The sequence below is a fragment of the Indicator indicator genome, chromosome 2 (assembly GCF_027791375.1).
Source record: "Indicator indicator isolate 239-I01 chromosome 2, UM_Iind_1.1, whole genome shotgun sequence".
In the NCBI taxonomy this organism is placed as follows: domain Eukaryota; kingdom Metazoa; phylum Chordata; class Aves; order Piciformes; family Indicatoridae; genus Indicator; species Indicator indicator.
The window spans coordinates 15789438-15811263 of NC_072011.1; the positions used below are offsets into that span (position 1 = coordinate 15789438).

At 41.5% G+C, this 21826-nt stretch overlaps 1 protein-coding gene across 1 annotated transcript in view; it reads left to right on the forward strand.

The window, feature by feature from the left end:
* The first annotated feature begins 14936 nt into the window (after positions 1 to 14936).
* Positions 14937 to 21826, forward strand: part of ADGRG6 (adhesion G protein-coupled receptor G6) — a 105335-nt gene continuing 98445 nt past the window's right edge. Inside the window, exon 1 of the mRNA XM_054393684.1 lies at positions 14937 to 15036. Within this exon, the coding sequence (XP_054249659.1) occupies positions 14937 to 15036 (100 nt within the window). The remainder of the gene's footprint in view (positions 15037 to 21826) is intronic.

The window sequence follows — 21826 nt, forward strand, 5'->3', positions numbered from 1 at the left end:
TCGGAAGTGAGAAATCCTGTCCAGAAGCTGTATTATAGGAAAGTTTTGTTCTAAAAATAGGTGAAGAACGACTGGGTTTTTTTAAACTCCTCCAAAGTGGTTGATCCATGACTGAAAAAGAACCAAGAATCCAGAATTAGAGATGAATCAATTTAGTTGGTACAAGAAACTACAGCCTACTCAGTTGAAACCTTTCGCTCCATAGAATTTGGTTATTTGTGAAATGACATATGCAGAGCAAAATTCAAATTTGGTGACATTTTAGAAGTTCTCAGGAATTAATATTTATTTTCATTCCAGACGAGTATTTATTCATTCATGGAAGGGTAGTACACAGGTGGGAAATGATCCTCTTGGTTTGGTACAAAAAAACTCTGTGTTTCCCCCCAGTATTAATACTCTGGATATCCTAGCTATTCATGTTACCTTCTGTAGCTCTAATTTCAGAGTTCGTCTATTGAGAAGGTGAGGGAGTTTAGCTGTGTAGAGCTTAGCATTGAACTAGCTTGCAGCCACAGAAACGTGTTTTTAGACAAAACACTTGGATAGCTTGATGTGTTCTACTCTGTTAGTTGATATCTAATAAGTTCAAAGTACACTTTGTAAAAATGAATGATCTCCTGTTTTCACCACCTGTGATTTCCAGTTCACTATGCTTCTTCCCCTGTACTTCACATCACAAGAATGACCAGCTCTCCCAGCCCATCCTCTGATTGTGCAAGCTCTTGCTTACCAGGTTAATCTTCCTGTCCAAATCCCAGACACCAGTTCAGTTCAGGCTCCTGAGAGCTTTTGATTGGTTGTATTGACATCATTCTATAGGTTCTTTATAGTGATAAAAAATGCATCACCATGTAACGCAAGCACTGCTCCCAAGTTCATTCACCTGAAGCTAGGGAAGAATTCTGAGGTTCCTCTTCACTTTGAAAGAAACCAAAGTTCAGGAAGACTTTACAAATGGGAAAGCAAGGACTTCCAACATCCTTTCAGACACACAGATCAGAAATGTATGCAAGAACACCTGTGGCAGAATGCACCAGAAAGCTAAAGTTTAGGACCTCCAAAGTGCTTGATCATGAGTAAGGAGTTGAAATGGGCTTAAAAAAAAAAAAAGGCAGTGATTAAAAACCCTGAAATATTTTATGAAAACCATCTAAATTCATTTGCTACCCAATCTGTCCCTTGCTTTGCTTGAGGTCTTGAGACCTTACAGAAATTTATGAAGTGAAATGTGTGCAGGCTTTGTATGTGCCATGCTCTCAGCGCTGCATGAAAGACATTTCATCTGGCACAAACCACAACATTTTAGCTGTTGGTAACCTCCCTGACAGGAATTTTTTCATAATCTAAGTTTAGTTTTCTGCACATGAAAGCAGACAGAGAAAGTACCAGGTGAGGTGAACATGAGTGTATGCTAGCCCCTGAACTTCTGCATGTACAGTTCACTTTAAGCTTGTTTTCAGGAGACAAAAAAATAAATTCAAGAACAAACATGTCAGTGCAATCATTTTATAGGTAGTATCACCAATTACTAACTTTAGTCAATATGGTCCTTCTAATTCTCTTCTCTCCCTAGAAGCCTATGCTTGCTTGGTTCTTGCTCAGGCATAGAAACTGCATGACATTTCTCCCTATCTACTGGCTCAGCAGCCTCTAAGAAAGATTCAGTTACCCAGCATCCAGCCATCCATGGCCAGCATGTAGATGAAACCAGTGCATTAAGGACTACAGGGAAAATTGATTTGCCACCTTTTCAGTCGCTTAGCAATGGAAACCAGCCTGGTCTGGATGGCCTCTCAAATCCGAACAGAAAGCATCTTTCCAGAAAAAAGAACTGAACAAACTAAAAAGCCTGCCTGATTCTGTTCTCATCTCTTCTACACCTGAATTAGAAAGGTAGGGTTCATCATCTCTCAAATAAGGGAAAATAAGGAAAGAGGAGCTCTTTAGAGACCCTCTGGCAGACTCAGTAGAAAAGCTAGGAAGTTCAGGTAGATTCTTGTATGCACTGTGAAAGATGGCTTCTGCTGGGACCCAGCTAGGGGCAAACAAGGCTGACTGCTGCCATGAAATATAGGAGCAGATTAAGTAGTCTTCAGAGAAATAGAAGATCCTCAAGAGGAAGATCTGCAGGACTGTAAAAACTACTTTATGTAAAAGCACAGTAAACCAGAATCCATGTCTGCTCCATCTCAACAGTCTGAAGCAATTCTTGAATTACAAGTATTGGGAGTGGCTGTTCACAGCAGCTCTGCTACTTCACATTTAAGATCAATGCCCAGACTTTGATCCTCATAACCAGCTTCTGGGAGTTCACCTTTGAACTTTCAGACTCAGCTGGGTATATCAATCATGTTTTGTCTGAGACAAGAGAATGACCAGGCAGAAAGCCAGGAATGGTTGTAGAGTGCAAAGTCAATTTTTTTTTTCTTTCCAACTTTTTGAGAATGCATATGATCTTGAGTTTTCTTCATTGAACTTTTCATTTTAAGCTTCCCTTTTATCACTGTGCATTATTTTCTCTTTTATCACAGAATCACAGAATCAATAAGGTCAGAAAAGACCTCAAGGATCATCAAAGTCCAGCCTGTCACCCAAGACCTCATGACTACTAAACCATGTCACCAAGTGCCACGTCCAATCCCCTCTTGAACACCTCCAGGGATGGTGACTCCACCACCTCCCTGGGCAGCACATTCCAATGGCCAACCACTCTCTCTGTGAAGAACTTTCTCCTTAATGTTGTAGGCAATAAAGTTTCAGTACTTGCACTTCTTTGGAAAGTAAACATGGTTTTTACCAAATGTATCTGATATAATAAGGGAGAAAGTTTCAAAACAAAAGTTCCAAGAAAAAAAAATCGTTTATCAAACACTAAAATGAAGTATCAAGACACAAAATATGATATTTTATATTATTTCATGAAACATAAAATATTTTTGGAGATCCATGCAATGTTGCACAAAACATAAAGAAACCATCCTAACCATAAGTTTAATCACCTCAGGTTGTGCCAGGGAAGGTTCAGGCTGGATATGAGGAAAAGATTCTTCACAGAAAAGGTTATCAAGCATTGGAATAGGCTGCCCAGGGAAGTGGTGGGGTCACCATCCGTGGACATATTTAGAAAACAGGTGGATGAGGTGCTTAGGGACATGGTTTAGTGGTAGTGGCATAGCAGTAGTGGTGGGATTGCAAGCTCTAGGCAAATGGTTGGACATGATGATCTCAAAGGTCTCTTCCATCCTTAACGGTTCTGTAGCTCTAAAAAAAAATGTATGAATAAAACCATTAAAACCGGGGTCTATAAAATTCATACAAAATATTCCACTAATCACCTTGGAATTTTCATGAAACACTCTGGAATATTCATAGAATATGCTACCCCTGTACCTAACAGTATTCAGACATCATTGCTTGTAGTATTATAAAAACAGTTGTAAAGCAACCTTGCCACTATACACACAGTACAAAAAGACTACACAACTTCGCTGGCCTTTCTGTTGGCATTGCTCACTTGCATGTTTGTCTAAAAAATGTTTCACTGCTTTATTACAGCACTGTTTCCCAGATTTTGGGATTTTTTTTTCACTTTTACTCATACTGTCCAAAACATAGACTGCAATGTTTACCTGGGATGGATGTTGTAAAGTGGCCTGCAGCCTCTCACTTTGAGACCCTAACCTTAAAAGCACTGGAATCATAGAATCATAAATTCATAGAATTGTCCAGGTTGGAAGAGACCTCCAAAGGTCATCTAGTTCAACCTCCTCTGCAGTAAGCAGAGACATCTTCAACTAGATCAGGCTGCCCAGAGCCCTGTCGAGCCTCACTTTGAGTATCTCCAGGGATGGGGCCCCAACCACCTCCCTGGGCACCTCCCTGGGCACCCTCATAGTAAGGCTCAAGGTGAGGAGAAAGTTCTTCACAGAAAGAGTAATTGGCCAGTGGAATGTGCTGCCCAGAGAGGTGGTGGAGTCACCGTCCCTGGAGGATGTTCAAAAAAAGATTGGATGTAGCACTTGGAGCCATGGTTTAGTTGTCAGGAGGTGTTAGGTATTATGTAATAGGTTGGACTTGATGATCTCTGAGGTCTCTTCCAACCTGGTTGATTCTGTGATTCTGTGAAAGAACCTGCACCTAGCATCCAATCCAAATCTGCTCTTCTCTAGTTTGAAGCCATTGCCCCTTGTCCTGTCACTGCAGGCCTTTGTAAACAATCTCTCTCCATCCTTCTTTTGTAGGCCCCCTTCAGGTACTGGAAGGCTGCTATTAGGTCTCCCTGGAGCCTCCTCTTAAATAGGCTGACCAACCCCAGCTCCCTCAGCCTGACCTCGTAGCAGAGGTGCTCCAATTCCCTGATCACTTTTGTGGTCCTCCTCTGGACTCACTCCATGAGGTCCATGTCCTTCCTGCACTGAGGGCTCCAGACCTAGACACAGTACTCCAGGTGAGGTCTCACCAGAAGAGAGTAAAGTGGCAGAATCACCTCTCTGGATCTGCTGGCAATGCATCTTTTGATGCAGCCCAGGATGTGATTTGCCTTCTGGGCTGCAAGCATGTACTGTCTGCTCTTGTCCAGCTTCTCATCCATCAGCAGCCCCTAGTCCTTTTCCACAAGGCTGCTTTCTACCACTTCATCCCCTAATCTGTATTGATAGTGAGGATTGTTCCAGCCCAGGTGCAGAACCCTGCATTTGCTCTTGTTGAACCTCATGAGATTCACCTGGGCCCACCTCTCCAGCTTGTCCAGCTGCCTCTGGATGACATTCTGTCCCTCTGGTGTATCGACAACACCACTGAGCTTGGTGTCATCTGCAAACTTGCTAATGGTGCCTTGATCCCACTGTCTATATCCTTGATAAAAACATTAAACAGCACAGGTCCCAGTACAGACCCCTGAGGGTCACCACTCATCACTGCTCTCCCTATGGACTTCAAACCATTGAGCACTACCCACTGGATGCAACCATCCAATTCCTTATCCACTGAACAGTCCACCCATCAACACACAGGCCACCCATCCACACACAGAACTTGCACTCTTGCTAAGCAGCAACACAAGTATCAGATATCAGCCTTCCATAGCTGTGACAGGAGAAGCAGATTCATTATCTAAAAATTACAAAAAGGATGTTAATCTCACTCATGCCCATATTGGTTCTGAAAGCAAACATTCCGGTTTTTTTCATTACATGTAAGTAGTAATTTCCCAGTGGCTTGAATCTTGCAGTATTGTCCCATGGTTAACATGGGTTAACATGTCATGATGATTAAGCATACTATGGCAGTGCTCCTGCTGTGAAGGGGAAAAAAGACTGATGACTGAGAAAGTATACAGCAAATTCACAACAGAATTAACTAAGAAACAGCTCAGCAAAAGTGTAACAGAAGAAAAATCCCATCATTTCTTCTCTTCCTTTATTTTGCATCGCTCCCAGGTTCTGAAATTCACAGTATCACAGAATATTAGGGGTTGGAAGGGACCTCGAAGTATCATCTAGCCCAACCCCCCTACCAGAGCAGGATCACCTATATGAGATCACACTGGAACACATTCAGGCAAGTTTTGAATGTCTCCAGAGGAGACTTCACAACCTCTCTGTACAGCCTGTTCCAGTGTTCTGTCACCCTCACAGTGAAAAAGTTTTTCCTTATGTTCACACGGAACCTCCTATGCTCTAGCTTCCACCCATTGCCCCTTGTCGTATCATTTGACATCACTGAAAAGAGCCTGGTTCCATCCTCCTGACACTTGCCCTTTACATATTTATAAACATTAATGAGGTCACCCCTCAGTCTCCTCCAAGCTAAAGAGACCCAGCTCCCTCAGTCTTTCCTTATAAGGGAAATGTTCCACTTCCTTCAGCATCTTTGTGACTCTGTGCTGGATTCTTTCAAGCAGTTCTCTGTCCTTCTTGAACTGAAGGGCCCAGAACTGGACACAATACTCCGGATGTGGCCCCACCAGGGCAGAGAAAAGGGGCAGGAGAACCCCTCTCAACCTACTAACTATTCCCCTTCTGATACACCCCAGGATACTGTTGGCCTTCTTAGCCACAAGAGCACATTGCTGGCTCATGGTCGTCCTTCTATCCACCAGGACCCCCAGATCTTTCCCCTCTACGCTGCTCTCCAATAGGTCAATCCCCAACCTATACTGGTACATGGGGTTGTTCTCTCCCAGATGCAAGACTCTAGACTTGCCCTTGTCGTATTTCATTAAATTTCTCCCTGCCCAACACTCCAGCCTGTCTAGGTCCCACTGAATGGCAGCACAGCCTTCAGTATGTCGGCCACTCCTCCCAGTTTTGTGTCATCAACAAATTTGCTGACAGTGCACTCCGTTCCTTCATCCAGGTTGCCGATGAATGTATTGAATAGCACTGGTCCCAGTACTGACCACTGAGGGACCCCACTACACACAGGCCTCCAACTAGACTCTGTCCCATTGACCACAACTCTCTGACTTCTTTCCATCAACCACAATCCATGTCACTACCTGATCATCCACACCACAATTCCTCAGTTTAGCGGTGAGGGTGCTGTGGGAAACAGTGTGAAATTGTAGTGACCTCTAATGCTTTCCAAGTTGGGAAGGAAGATGTAAGTCTCCACTATAGCCAGTAGATAATGTGCTACATGTGTCACTAATCTCTGCATCAGCATCAGACAGACTTCTTCCAGATGCTCTTGACTTTTTGTGTATCATGTATACAGTAAATCCAATGTATCCAGGCAGCATTGAGCTTAATCTTCAATTGTTCTGCACATGTACAGCAAATCCAATGCATTCTAGATGAACCACCTTTACTATGCATGTGAGGTAAATGTGTCTGAACAATAAATCCAGGTAGCAAGAACTTAGAGGTTTCTTGTCCAAGCACGAACTGACTGCACATAAGAGATTAAGTCTCATGTGCATTGACACCATGGACTCACTGCAAATGCAATTTAAAGTTATCTGCACAGACTTAATCCAGAAATAAAGCAGATCACTGCAGAAAACAACAGGGTATTTGTTTACAACTCTTGGAGTAAAGCTGACAAATACTCCTCTCTGTGCCTTCCTCATCCCCTGTGTGACATCAGACCCAGAAGCAGGGTGGAAAGCAGTGCAATATCTACTCAGAGAGCTCTTAAAGTGAAGAACAGGCCAACCATGTACAAAGTCACTTTCTTGGTGTGTCCAGCAGGTCTAGGGAAGTTCTTCTGCCTCTCTACTCTGCCCTGGTGAGACCATACCTGGAATACCATGTCCAGTTTTGGGCTCCCCAGTTCAAGAGAGACAGAGAACTGCTGGAAAGAATCCAATGGAGAGCCACGAGGATGATTAGGGGACTTGAGCATCTCCCCTATGAAGAGAGATTGAGATCCCTGGAGCTGTTTAGTCTTGAGAAGAGAAGACTGAGAGGGGATCTGATCAATGTGTATAAATATCTGAGGGATGGGTGTCAAGTGGATGGGGCCAGGCTCTTTTCAGTGGTTCATAGTGATAAGACAAGGAGCAATGGGTTCAAACTAGAACATAGAAGATTTCACCTCAACATGAGGAGAAACTTCTTTACAGTGAGGGTGACAGAGCACTGGAACAGACTCCCCAGGGGGGTTGTGGAGTCTCCTTCTCTGGAGACTTTCAAAACCCAGCTGGATGCATTCCTGTGTGGACTATCCTAAGTGATCCTGCTCTGGCAGGGGGGTTGGTCCTGATGATCTCTTGAGGCCTCTTCCAACCTCTGATATGCTGTGATACTGTGATAGTGCCTTCAAGTGACAGTTGGCCGTGCAGATTTGGCTAACCCGGCCCCAGCAGTTCCTGCACCTGTGTTCAGTGCCAGGAAGTTACAATGTAAGCAGCCCTACAGCTTATTGGTTTTAAAGACAGATGATAAAAATTGACCAGAATGTAAATGTTCAGTATAAAGTTCATAAAAAATTTAGTGATGTTTTCTTTACTCTTTTTTAAAGTAGGAGCTCTCTTTGCTTTTAACTGCCATTGCATGCTGATAACTTCATTGAATGGTTCACTATCCCAAGTCTTCTCTTCCCCCATCCTTCCTTATTCTGCAAGCTCAGATCTGGGGAGTACTGCGAAAATTTTGGACTTCTTTTGTGACCTTCTGTTCTGCTGTGTTTCCCTTTCTGTCACTTTAATGTTTTCCTAGCTAACTATAGTGGAGTACCATGTTACAGAAAATTGAACAAAGCAGCTCAGGATCATTAGGAAATGGTGCAAATGACCATCCTCCAAATAGGCTCCCCAGGAGGTGTGGGCCAGCACTGTATGTTTGAGTAGTGTGCAGCTACTGGTCAGAGATGCAACCCCTCCACCTACTTATCTTCTACTCCAGGTATAGTGCATCACAGAGAAATGGTACACAGTAAATGTCTTGGGGTTCGTGTCAGCAGCTATGGGATGCATCAGGGTGGTTTGTTTCCCAGAATCAACGTGGACAGACCTGTGCACACTCACCTCTGCTGTGTATAGCATAGCGGGTGTGCAGACTGTTTGCCCCAGGGACCTGCTGCCACCGGGATGCTATGGCGTGCTGCATGCCCTGGAGGTTGTGACCACCGAGGATAGTACGTGATCTCCTCAGGAGTGTCCTTCGGGGTTGGCTTTGGGCCTGTGGCTACCGTCTCCTGGGTGATGTAATAAGTGTCCCTGGGGCCTCTGCGCCCCAGCACTAGCCCTTAACCAGTGAGCCAGGGGGCTGTATGTGGGCAGTGCCCTTTAGAGAAGTGTCGGTATCAGGCGGCGCGGCCCCGAACCCGCCCCTCTCCTCAGCGCGGCGCGCTCGTCCCGCGGAGCCGGTCCTCGGAGAGAGCGAGGCCCCCCGGTGGCGGCGGCGGTCAGCGGGTCCCATCCTGCTCACCACGCGGCGCGGCGGGTGGGGCCGTGACGGAGCCGCCACCTGAGCCCCCGGCGCGGCGTGCGCGGGGATCGGCGGGCGGGGCGACCGTTGTCCTCCGCGAGGGCGGCTTCCCTCCACACCGAAGTTTTCCCGACTTGTGCCGGGAGAGGCAGGTCCCGGCGTGGGGACTGGGGGGCATCTTGGCGGCGGAGAAGCGGATTGGCGCGGTCCTGGCCGCCGGCGGCGGCATGCGCGGGGGCGGGTGTGGAAGAGAGGTGGGCGAGCAGCGATGACCTTCGCGAGGAGACTGAAAGGGAGCGGTCCAGAGGCAGAGCGAGCGGCAGCGGGGCAGGATGGTTGCTGAGACCCGGAGGAGAGCCACTCCGTAATGTCACCATGTAAGTTTCCTCTCTGGACTCTAACGCGATGGTTGCGGATAACCCCCACGGGCTCCCTCGTGGGGCAAGAAGTTCTGGCCATATAGGCAGAGCTTTACACCCCCACACCGCCTCCCCCAGAGCAGGCGATGAGTAAATGTAAGGTTTGAGCCATGCAGATAGGTAGGGCTGAAGGAATGGGGAAACGAAGGGAGTTTCACGTTGAGAGATCAGAGGGCAGGGCGGGCAGAGCACTGCCCTGTCCGGGCTCCGGACGCGCTGGCGGCTGCCCTGCGGGGTACCGGGCGGCCGCTGCTCATCTCAGAGCATGGTAGTCCAGTCCTTAGGACTGATCTGGTGTGAGCTTTCTGGTGCTTGGAGGCAAGTAGCAAGCTCCCGGCCACGCTCGCTGTGAGCCCGGGCACCCGCCCGATCCAGCCTGTAGGCTCGGGGCCGTGGTCGCTCACGTCGAGGAGTCTCGTCCGCCACAGGCACCGTTCCAGCCGTTCCAGGTGCAGTGCCAGCAACAAGCAGGGGGAAAAGAGAGAGGGAGGGCCGCGCGGTCTCCACGAAGCCTTCCCAGCCCCGCCGCTCCTCCCTCCCCGCAGCGCTCGTCAGAGAGGAGGCACCGCGGGGCTCCGTCGCTGTCTGGGGGCCAGGGGCGGTCGGGGGTGCCGCGGGCGGGTCGCATCGGGGCCCTCCCTCTCTCCCTCCTGTCCGTACGCCTCCTGGTCCTGGGCGGGCCACTCCGGTGGCCGCTGAGCGCCTTCCCCGATATGTTTTGCCTTTCCTGACAGGCTCTCACCGAAGGTAAAGCGAGGTACTGAAGTTTGGGATTAGGCATTTCACCGGTGCGTTCACGGCCGGAGGAGGGAGGGGAGCTCTGGTTGGGCTTAAGGGAATGGGTCCAAGGGGAAGAGGGTAGGGTTTTCTAACAGTGCACGGTGAAGTAAGTTAAGGCAGAAACGAGGAGTTCCTAAAGACCTAGCGTCGCAGTCCTCCAGAGTTGCAAACGGCCAGCAGGTTAGTTTCCTGCAACTGGGAAAAGTTAATTTTGAAAGGAAAGCCAAAGGACTAAAATGGATCTGATACAGTTGGCACTGTTTCAATTAAAAAGCAATGTCTTATGTCTTTCATCTTTTTCGATGACTGTGAGGGTGTTTTCAGGGTTGACTGGAAGAGTAAGAGAGCAAGTAATACTTAACAAAATCAAACTTTTAAGTGGCATTGTGTGATTATTTTTTCAAGACATTTCGTGTGCTTTTTGAGTTTAAAGCAAGAGTTTCAAAGTTAAAATCGACTCTTAACCTGCAGGAGCTAAACTGTGAGTTGTAATCACCTTTCACTTGTAGTTCCACTTAGACATGATTAAGCTTAAAGTCTTCTTGTTTACAACCTATATGAGAGGGGAAAAAAAAGAATTGTGAAATTGATGTTATCTTTTTTTTTATTTTAAAATGTCAGCAACATTTTTCCTTAATAGCTTTAGACATATAAAAGACCAAAGAAAGTCATGTCAGCCTGCCTGAGGCATAGTTCACATCCTACTCTGGGGAACTTCGCTGAAGCTTTGAACAAGGACGATGAAGTAGTCAAATAAGTTGTGCATGTTTTAAGGCCATACAGTGTACAAGTGAAATAGTCTAGAATTATTCCCATTTTGTGCATATTTTCTTGCAGAGCTGTATCCTCTTTAAAAAGTGATGATGGTGTTTTAGCTGGCTGCTGGCATGGAGAATACAAGGTTTAGTAGTTAGATGTAGCAAGATTCCTACTATGTCAAGTTGCCATCCATTTATGGTTTAGATAAATTACATGTCTATTTTGCTCTTCTGAAATGAATTGTGAATAAGCTCATTGTCTCCTATGTTATAGAAATGAAAGTAGCTGTGGACTGGACTGTATTGAATTTGTAGCTAGAGTGCATAGCTGTCCGTGTCCCACAGTGTCTGCAATTGGAATAGTGCAAGTCCATAGAAAAAATAGTCGTTCTGTCAAACTCCATAGAAGGTCACTTTGTAGTTTTTCTTTTTTTTTTTTTTTAACCCCCTTACACACACATGCAACAACCAAATAAACCCCACCACCACCAAAACCAAATGTTAAGAGGGGAGTTTTGTCGTGAGACTTAGCCAACTGTAATGGATGTACTCCTACCGTAGGTGTTCTGACAGTTCCCAAGTAAAATGATTTATTTGGAGCTGCTAGTGTCTTATTAGCTGGGAACAGAACAAGGCTTTTTCATTTAAAGGGAAACAAAATAGAGACGAAAACCCAACCATGTTCAGCAATTTTGATGTGTTCAGAGTTGAAAGACTGAAATAATCTGTACATGTTCTGAGAATCCTCATTATGGACTGCTTTGCGTACTTAAACTGTGAATGTGTTTTAGTACATTGCTGTTGTTACATCCATTCTCTATGTCATTGGTGAATATTAAACAACAGAACACATCCTTTTAGTTCTACTTAGGAACACAATACCAAAGGGGTTTCTTGGGCTATCAAGTCAGTGCTGTTGTAACAGGGGACCATATAATCCCTGGGTAAGCTATAAACTAGCCCAGAACTGTTTGCTAATTTTTCTGTTTAGTTATTCATATGCTGTTTGTATTCAGTTCCAGATGTTAATTTACAGTAATAATCAAGAAGATTAACCTTAAACTAAATATAAATGTAGTTGGCTTTGATGGGTGAATAACATGTGCAGCTAAGTTGGATTGTTGTTAATATCTGGGAAGTATTTAGTCGTTGCTCTGGCTTGTTTTTGTTATTGTCTGCCAATTGGGATGTCACATTATAAAAATATCAGGGATGAGTTTTGTTACAGGAGAAGCCTTTTTCTTGGCAATGTGTTATCTGACTTCCATCCCTGACAACTTCTTGTGTGAACAGGGGTGTCACACACATCACAGCCATGAGCAATCAGGTTTCTAAATTTTGTCTTTGTCTATGCAAAATCTATGTAAAGAACTGATTTCCTCAGTCATTTATGGCATTCAGCTGGACATTATGCTCTGTAGCATAGATATTTGAAAATCCTCTGAAAAAGAAATAGATTTTACTCATGATTCCTGCATTAGTGGAGCATTTTGGTATCATGCTACTTCTGTGGTCATTCTTGTTTTAGTTTCATAAACCTTTCTTTCATGTCAACTGAGATGATGTGTAAAGAAAATGGTTTTATTCTTCAGCAGAAGGAGTGTAAGTAGAAAAGACAGGCTTGCTACTTTTTACATATTAGTTTATTGTGATGAAGGATTGTATACGTTTTATTGCAATTGTAAAATTCCCTACCCTTTTTCTCTGGGGAAAACCCGTTGTACTTACTCCTTTCTCCCTTACTTGCACTTATTTATGCTCTGCTCTGTTTTTATTATCCATGTTCTTGAAACCTTTCATGACTTGTGCTTTTTACAAGAGTGAGGATGAGGAAACAAACTGTAAACTAACACCACTGGCTTGTTAAGTGTTACCTCAATGCAAGTAAACATTAACAGAAATTGGCCAAATTTAAATAGCTCTCTCAAACTAACACAGAATCTCAGATTCTTCAGAAAGGCACTAAAGGCCATGTGACTGGATAGATTTACTCCATACCTAGGCAGCACAAACTTGTCATGTTAGTTTTTCTTGAGTATCTCAAAAGTTGTGTCGTGGCTTCTCCAGCTATGCAATGAGCAAAAACATCTGAGTTCAGAGGAATCAACAGGGATAATTTTGTATTACAGGTTGAAAATGTATCAATACCATGAAAATCAACATAGATTTCTTCTGAGTTAATAAATAATTGTTTGCAACTGTTTCCTAGTCTGATACTTTTAACTGTGTTTGCTCAGAGCAAAACAACAAACAAAACCCAGTAATTCACTCACTTTGACAGGTTTGCATTGGTAGATTATGCAGCAGGCTGGCATGTATCCTGGCAGTAGTGCAGCCTCTTCTGTAGAAACACCAATATTTTGTATCTCTGGTATGTCATGCTGTTATCTTCGGCATTTTCACTTCGCCACTCTGTGAGGATATGTGCATGTTGTCTGCGTACGCATGTGCATAAAACTGTTCTTTATGTCTTAAAAGGACTCCAAAGTAATTTTTTAGATAAATATTAAGAGTATTGTGGATTTATTAATTATATACATTGAACAGTAACTGTGCTCAAACCTCATCATTCTGGTGTCTTGAGATTTTAATAGGGATTTTTAGGTCATTAAGTGAAGGACAATAATTCTATTGTTTGATAATCTGGTTATTTTGTGTGTCTGGCTTCATCAAAGAGATTCTTGTATTTTAGAGCCCAGTGTTTTCTGTGCTTGTCTTCAACACTTGTTAAGTTTGACTTTACAATATCTCAGAAAAATAAATCCGCTTCAAATTCCTAATTTGATACAACTCCCCATAAAGAACTGGGCTTTTTTTGTAATCAGAGACTTGTGCTATGTAACACTGCACTGAAGGGAAACCTAACTGACTGTAGCAGTCTATTGGAAGTGCCATTTACCTGGGCCCATTGGCACGTTGCCCACAGGAGTAGTTTGATGAAATGCTACTTTTAAAACTGAAACATTAGTTGTTCTATCACAATGGTTTATCTTGCAGCATTAGGGTTGGCTTGTCTATGTTACAGAACTCCACTATGGGAAGAAACAGAAGCTGATATTTGAAAAGGACTTACATTTGCCCCCCCCGTCTCCTGGTTTCACAGGCGGCTTCACAGCAATGTCTGTGGTGTAGAGGAAAGACTGTTCTCCCAAGTTTAAGAAAAATGAATTTTCTTGATAATAACGATGAATTCTGTACTTTCTTTTACTTAGCTTTCACATTTCCATCCCAATAAATCATATCAGTGGCCATTCCAAATACCTGTCTTTTTTTTCTGTGTTTAATATGCACTAACCTGGAAAACATTTGTGTTCATTGGTGTTTCTTCATGACTATTCATTTGTGGTCCTTCTTCACATGCTGTTACTGGGAATAACTTGTGAAATATTTTGGGGATTCTGTTAGAGATTTTGTCCCAGTATAAGCTGATAATATCTTACTGAACAAAAGCCAGTTATTGCCAAATAGGAGGGGAAGGATTCAGTCAAAATACTGCACGTTGTGTTTTCTTACTTGTTGCTTACTTTTGGTTGCTGCTAACTTTTTAAACAGAATGAGACAGGAATGTAATGGATTACCATTCATTTTTTCATACATGGTTTCAAGTCTGATGAAATTTATTGGGTCTTTCTTGCTTCCTCTTCTGCCCACTATGGAGGAAACATTTTCATTGAGTCATTAAATGTCATGAATGCTTCAAGGCAAAGGAAACTTGAAGCTATAACTGATAAAAGATTTTTTTGTATAATTGCATTTATTTCTTTTATAAAATAATATAGAAGTCCCTGGCCTTTGTGTCAGCCCATATGAGCCCTTAGATTTTGGCAAGGAAAGTTTCAGGATTTTCATTAAAGTTGTCAGCAGAAAATGTTGTGGATATCAAGATACTAGCACTGAAAAATGTGGAAGGCTGGTTAAGGGCAGATGCAGATTTTCACCTCCCATCTTTGTAGAGTTAATAAAAAATATGTATGTGTTACATATGTAAACAGCATATATGTAAATAAGTAAACTAAAGCTTTACAATCTCAAAAAAAAAAATCTACATCTTTCCCCCCCCTTTTTTTGGCTTGTTGTAAAGCTTTCTTTTTTTTTCCAGAAGGATGTTTCATCTAAGTGAAATGTGGTGCTATCACTGGAAATGGAAGCTGCAGCACTGTCTTTGCTTGTTTACTGCATATATTGTATGCATGCAGCAAGTAGGTAAGTCAGCAAATTATCTTGTTGCTTAAATAAATGTTTTGTTGCTTAAAGTTTTGGTGACTAAGGATTATGCATTTGTATGACTGAATTATCTACAGTGGAACATCTTGATGAAAGTGACATAATTGTTAGTTGTGATTTGATAGATTAGGTCATATTCTGCTACTGATGATTTTCATTTTTGTTGGTTTTTTATAATTTTGCTATTAATATTTTTTCTTTGACTTTGGTTTTTTAGTTTTTTAATTGTGCTCTTCCTTTGCTTTTACCTTGTTAATGCTTACCTTTCTTTTGAATTTCTTCAGGTTCTTGGAATACTAGGGGTAATCACATAATTCTTTTATTTTCCACATTACTGTTTATGCCTATAGATTATGTGTGCCCTTCCTTCTAGTTCAAAGCTGTAAAATTACTGTGGTGTGCTTAGTATTTTTAATCACTTTTATAATTCAAATAATAGAAACATTTCTCAGCAAGCTATATGTACATAAATACAATCACACACTGTAAAGGACAAGCAATTTAAATTTACCATCACGTAGTGGCACTTGAGTACAGAGTAATACAATGTGTTGGGACTCTTTTCTTTAAATATATGAAGGAGAGATTACATTTACTAAATGTCTTTTCCTAACCACTAGAGTGCAAAGTATTTTAGCAGCTCCAGCTGCTTTGCTGGAAAAAAAAACTCTGGAGTTTATTCTGGAGCATATGAAAATTTTGGATCAGCTTGTAGTGCTCAGCTAATTCCATATCAAGTGGGTAGTTCTGCTGTTACAGACTTGCCATTGGAAAAATGATGGTTTATATATAGAAAGAGTGTCTAGTTTCTTTGATTTTTTTTCCCCTCAAAAAAACCTTTCTTTTTGTTTTCTTTTTTTAAACCTGCCCTTTTTGTTTAGAGAAAAAACAATGCAGTAGCTGTTCAACAGCAGCTTCCAACTTCATGCCACTTTGATCGGTGTTTTCCATTTCCATTAAATTGTGGAGCCAGAAATGCATTTAGGACCCAACTCTCACCTGTGGCTCCACTGGCTCGTAGCCTTTGTCCCTGTGTTCCTGGGCCATATGTGATCCTGGGCCATGCAGCTGCCATTCTCAGCATAAAGTAAATCAGCAAAAGCTGCTGTAATTTGCAGCTACTGTGGGCTATTATCTAGTGAGTAGAACATTAAGACTCAAAGACTATTAGTCTTTGATAATTTCTTTTGATAAAAGTTTAGTTACTCAAAGTGCAGGTGACACAGCAAGAGTAAGTCCCATGAGCCAGAAGGTCCTAGCCAGTATGCATGGGGACAGAGAAACCACCTACAGCTCACTTGTGCAATCAACTAATCAGCACACTGTGGCTACCTGTGCTGTTACAGGAAAAGCAGATATGTCAAAAAGCCCCATGCCAAACTCCAAGATACACTTCCACAAAATCATATATGCTCCTGGCTGACTGCTTCAGCAATAAAGTGTTTGGAGCCACTGGATTGATGAAAGCAACCAAAGCATTCTAGATAATTTAGTCTCTGCTATAGGTACTGTCTGTACTCTTTTCTAAAGCATTGGTTTAGCGTGTAGAAGACTCATAACCATGTGGTTATGATGGAAGGTAGTTAGGATGGAAGTCAGAGGAGAGACCTTTTACGTCTCAAACATGTGCCCCTGGGAGCTTTTTCTTTCTTGCTTTAATTTGCTTTAATATTTTCAATAAATGGAGAAGACATTTCCCTATCTGAATGATGAGAAGATAAGTAAGGTACACTGGAAACACCCCGGGTCAATAGACAGTCGTTTGCTGTTCAGCACTGAAGGAAACTGTAAATAGTCTGCTCATAATACTTGATTGAAGTGAAAATGAGACATTCACCTTTACAGCAACCTCTCATTTGGCCAAACTAGCCTGTAGACCCTCAGGGTTTGTGTTTCTTTTTATGTTGATGTAAAGCCATACGTTACGCTGCAAAATGGAGCCCTCTTTTTAATAGAGCACAGCAGACAAGGTGGGAAACACTGCTGCTTCTGTATTTTTTGTGTTCTTAAAATGTATTGGTCACTTTGGCTGCGGATTCGTATGGTATTCATAATCTCTCTGGCAGCTTATGGTAGAAATATCATAAAAAGTCTGATATTCATCCAGCTTCACTAGTGAGCTTTAAGCTTAGAAAGCTATTTGGGCTTGTTAAGCTTTGCATAGAAGAGGTTACATACAAGTGAGGGATTAAGATCATCAGATGCAGATTATATGGATTATTTAAGGGGCTGTTCATAAGGATAAAAATGTCAGCCATGCTGTGACATGACAGAAAATGCAAAAGAAAGAATTTTATAGTTTGACTTGAGAAGAACTAAAGGATTTGCCCTGCTTTCAGGAACAAAGCTTAGGAGAAGAATTGCACAGCAGAAAACTTTGAACAGGAGCAGCATGGTCTGAGAAAAGACTGTTTAGCAACAAATTGATCAGTAAGGTCATTGACAAGCAGGTGCAGCAGTGAAGTGTAATCTCAGAATATCTCAGATGAATCAATGGATGGACTCTGACACTTAGAAAGAAATCATAAAAATAATGAAAAAATACATTGTGTACTTTATTTTAAATCTCAACAGCTGTAACTATTTGGGCATACTGGCTTCAGGTCATGTGTTGTGACATGGGGTGAAATTACAGAGCAGCTCAGTGAGCAACTTGACAGGTTTCCATTCCTGTCTGGGGTAGGCATTCAGTGAGTCACTTAGCTGTGCCTCAGTTTCCCTACTATAATGATGAGTGTATGTCTTGCCTTCCTTGTAAACAGCTTGTCTGTCTTCCAGTGAACGCACTATATAGAAGTTGAGCTGTTAGAACAGTGGAGTTTTAAACAGAATTAATTAAATGGTGTTTTGGTTTTTTTAATCTGAGATTCAGAATTGCCTAACTTTTTGTCTGTATGTACGTTTCATTGGTTTAAGACAGCCCAAAACAGAACAAAAAGAGTGAACAGCATTCTGGAAAACATGACTAATGAGGGCAGAGAGAAGGAACTAAGATTTCTTAGTCTAGAGTAGGCAGAAGGGGCAATGTATAGGAACTGAGAATATTTAAAGAGAGAGCTTCAGTGGGAAGGAATAGACTGATATTTTTAGGCAGATGAAAGAGCAAAACTAATGGTCTTAAATTACAGCAAGATAAATGAGGGGAGGACATCTCATCGAAAGGTATAGATAGCAGTGGAATAGATTGCCAGGGAAGACTGAGGAATCTCAATCTTTGGGAATGTATAGTAATATTTGCCAGAAATGTTTTAAATCTGTGGTCCTCTTCCCTTGGGACTGAGAAAGACATTAGAGGGTTCCCAAATTCCCCTAGTTTCTATAGTGCTTTCTTGAACTTTGCCCCGTAGAATCTATTTTGGTTCAAAATCTGGGAAATGAGGAGATATATTAAAAATTACACTTCTCAGAATATGACAGTGCTTTTGCTGTGCCTGCAAAATTATGTTGGTGTTTGTCCTATTGCAACGCTTCATTTTTATCTGACATAAGGAAGAAGCAGGTAAAAATTGTTGCTTCAGATACGTGTAACCTCACAAAAAGTGTTCTTTTCAGTTTCACCTTTTTGGCTTTTCTGCTCTTGTAGTAAAATGTCTAATGTTTCAATATTGTACTGTCTCTTGGGTTTCACTGTGCCCTCTGTGGTAGCCCAGGAGCAGAAATGAACATTTTTTCAGTAACATTAAAAGCAGATTACGGTTTGCTTAATTACTTTCCAGTCTAGTTTTCAAGTCTCTTGTTGGTACTGGACTTCCAGGGCTTTGAAGACTTGCAAATTTTGAAGAGATTTCAACATTCTCATTGGAGTTTTTACCTTCTTCTGTCATCAATAGATACATAATTATGTAAGAGCCAATAGCTATTTTAAAGTTTGACTGCTGTGCAACCGTATTTAATTTTACTCAGTATGTGGGAAATATTTGTTTTAATAAAGCCATGAGTACATCTACAGATCTTATTACCCTATATCTTCATTATGCCCCATAAAATAGAATTAATTTGTCTGTAGCTAATGCCAGAGCAAGCGTTTGTCTTGTGTTCATCCATCAGTAAAGTGGGTTGGTATCTGTAGTCACATGTCCATGTTTTCAAAGGGCTTTAATCAATTCCCAGGAGCTAACCAAACAGTAAGTTTCAGTTTTATTACAGCACTGACAATTTAATTTCATTTTTTTTAGTGGCAATTCAGAGCAAAAAATTTGTGGTGTCTTTAATTCATCAAGAAAAAGAGAAGTGAGAGGAACAAAACTGAAAGGTCCTTCACCTTCATGGCTCATAATGGTCTCCAATGTAGAATGATCTCTGTGCATCATGTTCCTTAATTGGGCCTGTGTAAAGAAGGCATTATGGGAGGGTTTCAGAGTGACTCTGCAGGCTCAGGAGACTATTAAGAGATAGGACAGGGTATGGTGAGAAATATTTCTCATGCCACCAGTGGCTAGCAGCAAGAGTTAGTCACGTTGCCATCTGTGAAAATGGATTGGGTTTTATCTGGTATGTCCCAAGTCAGGAAGTGTGTATTCTCACCAAAGATCTGAAACTGCCTACCCTAGACGAGGACCGAATTGCCAAGCGAATGATGAAGTGGCGGTCAGCACATTCCTTTATCTTCCTTATCTACCAAAGTGCCAAGATATTAAACCAGTCAGCACAAACATTGCATTTGGCAGAGAGTTGGGGGATGATTTTATAACATTATTACTGATGCTTTTTGAAACTTCTGTGGTGTCCCCAGAATAGGAATGAGCTGAGCAGAGTGAACAAAAAAAGGCTATTCCTGACTAAGGCATGGAAATGAATGTTTCTGAAGTTATGGAAAAACTAAGAAAAAATAAAAAGTTTTAAAAAAGTATTCAATCTGGCAGTCTTTTCCTTACACAGGCTCACTTATATCGTGTGTTATTAAGAGATTAATCAGAACGAATTTGGATATTTAATGAATAGCTCCAAAGTATAGTTATTTCCCCTCTCTCTGACAGCCTTTTATATTTTAATGTAGTGTAAACAAAACAAATCAAAAGCAATCCTTTATGTTCTGTTTAATAACTAAATTTCTACTGTTTTGAGGCATGTGTTTAAAATGACTGTTCATTTAAATCTTGCAGAGGAAAAGGTTACTAGTTGGCTTTGTTGTATTTCCCTTAGTTGACAGTTCGTTAATATAAAAGTAAATCACTGTTGGAATGAATTTCACAGGAAGCTGCCTCTCATTACCTCTGTTTACTCTTTTTGCTATAATTTTTTGATGGAGCTGATAGTTCTTTTCCCTAAAGTGTTTGGACCTTATTGCATTAACCATAACAGTGTTGCTTTAAAAGCGCAATGATTTTTTTTCCTCTTTCCTCTGCTATGCACCTGCAGCCAAACAAGTGAAATACTGTGAAACATCACAGAAATTAAAAGCTGACTAGGAACTCATCTTACAGGGTCTCTGCCAAACAAGTGAAATACTGTGAAACATCACAGAAATTAAAAAGTGACTAGGAACTCATCTTACAGGATCTTTGCACTCCTTCATTGGAAGATAGGCTAAAGAATGTACCTTTCACTGAAGAATATACCTTTCACTGAAGGTCCTGTCTTTGTGAACTGTAGATTTTTAGAATGTGTGTGTAATTTATTTTTGCCATATTTTTTCTGTTCACTGTTACAAATGAAAACCATAGCCACATGAGAATTTGGCAGTTTGTCAATATCGTCTATGACGATGACATCAAAAGTATCTAGCTCAGAGTTCTATCCAGCAATAGTCCCCCTAAATAATTTGTGGCCAGCTGGACTGTGCTTTGCAAAAGGCTGTCTCTCAGAGAGGGTATTATGTAAAGAAATTAATTCTTTATGGTATTCAGCAATTGCTTTCAGTAAAGCAAATGAACATTTTAGAACAAAATGAGTTTCTGTCTTACTAAAAGTCTTTGCAAATGTCACTTTTTTTTCTCTTGTGGATTAGTAATGTGAGAAATGTTGCATTACCAGGTGAGGGTTTTAAATGGGAATAGAACAGCTTTCTAGATAAAAGTCCTCATGTGTAATTCTAGCAATCACATGACATGCATTTTAGTATGTATTACACTTAATACAGAGTAATTACAATGATTGATTCCACATACTAGTGGATCTTTTAGAAGTGTGAGTGGTTACTACCGTAAAGTCATCGCTTGTCAATTAATAAGAAAGGCTGATCTTGCAGGTTTTGGATGAATATTGTTATACCCATGATTGTGTTGCTAGAATATTGGATTGCTTAAGTGATTTGCATAAGGTGTCACATGTAATGTGCACTAGATCAAGGCCTCGGTAATCACTGTCTGATAACTGAAATCTTAACATTTGAGTTTTTCTTGCAACCCCAGCATAGAGATGTCTGTTACCTTGTTAATATTTTTTATAAAAATACTTCTGATTAAATAATCTGCCTGTACTGTTTCAGAATTTTCTCTTCTCATTGTAGAAGAGAAAAATATCTCTCCTGTTACAGGAAAAGAAAATTTTTCAGTTATAGGCTTTAAAAATTGTCTACAGTTGACTAAAATATTACTGTAATAAGGGTGTTAGGTGAGAGAAGCACATCCATTACTGTGATACATTGAACTAAAACTACTTTTCCTGCCCTAAATATGATTATATATGCCCTCATATCAAGAGAAGGCAGGGCTTTTAGAAACACTTCTTGTTTTGTCTGGATTCAATGCTCTCTGGTCTGCTCAGTTCCTGTAAATGACAGACTAAGCTCAAACTCTTCCTGCAGAACAGGAAAATTAAGTGCATAATT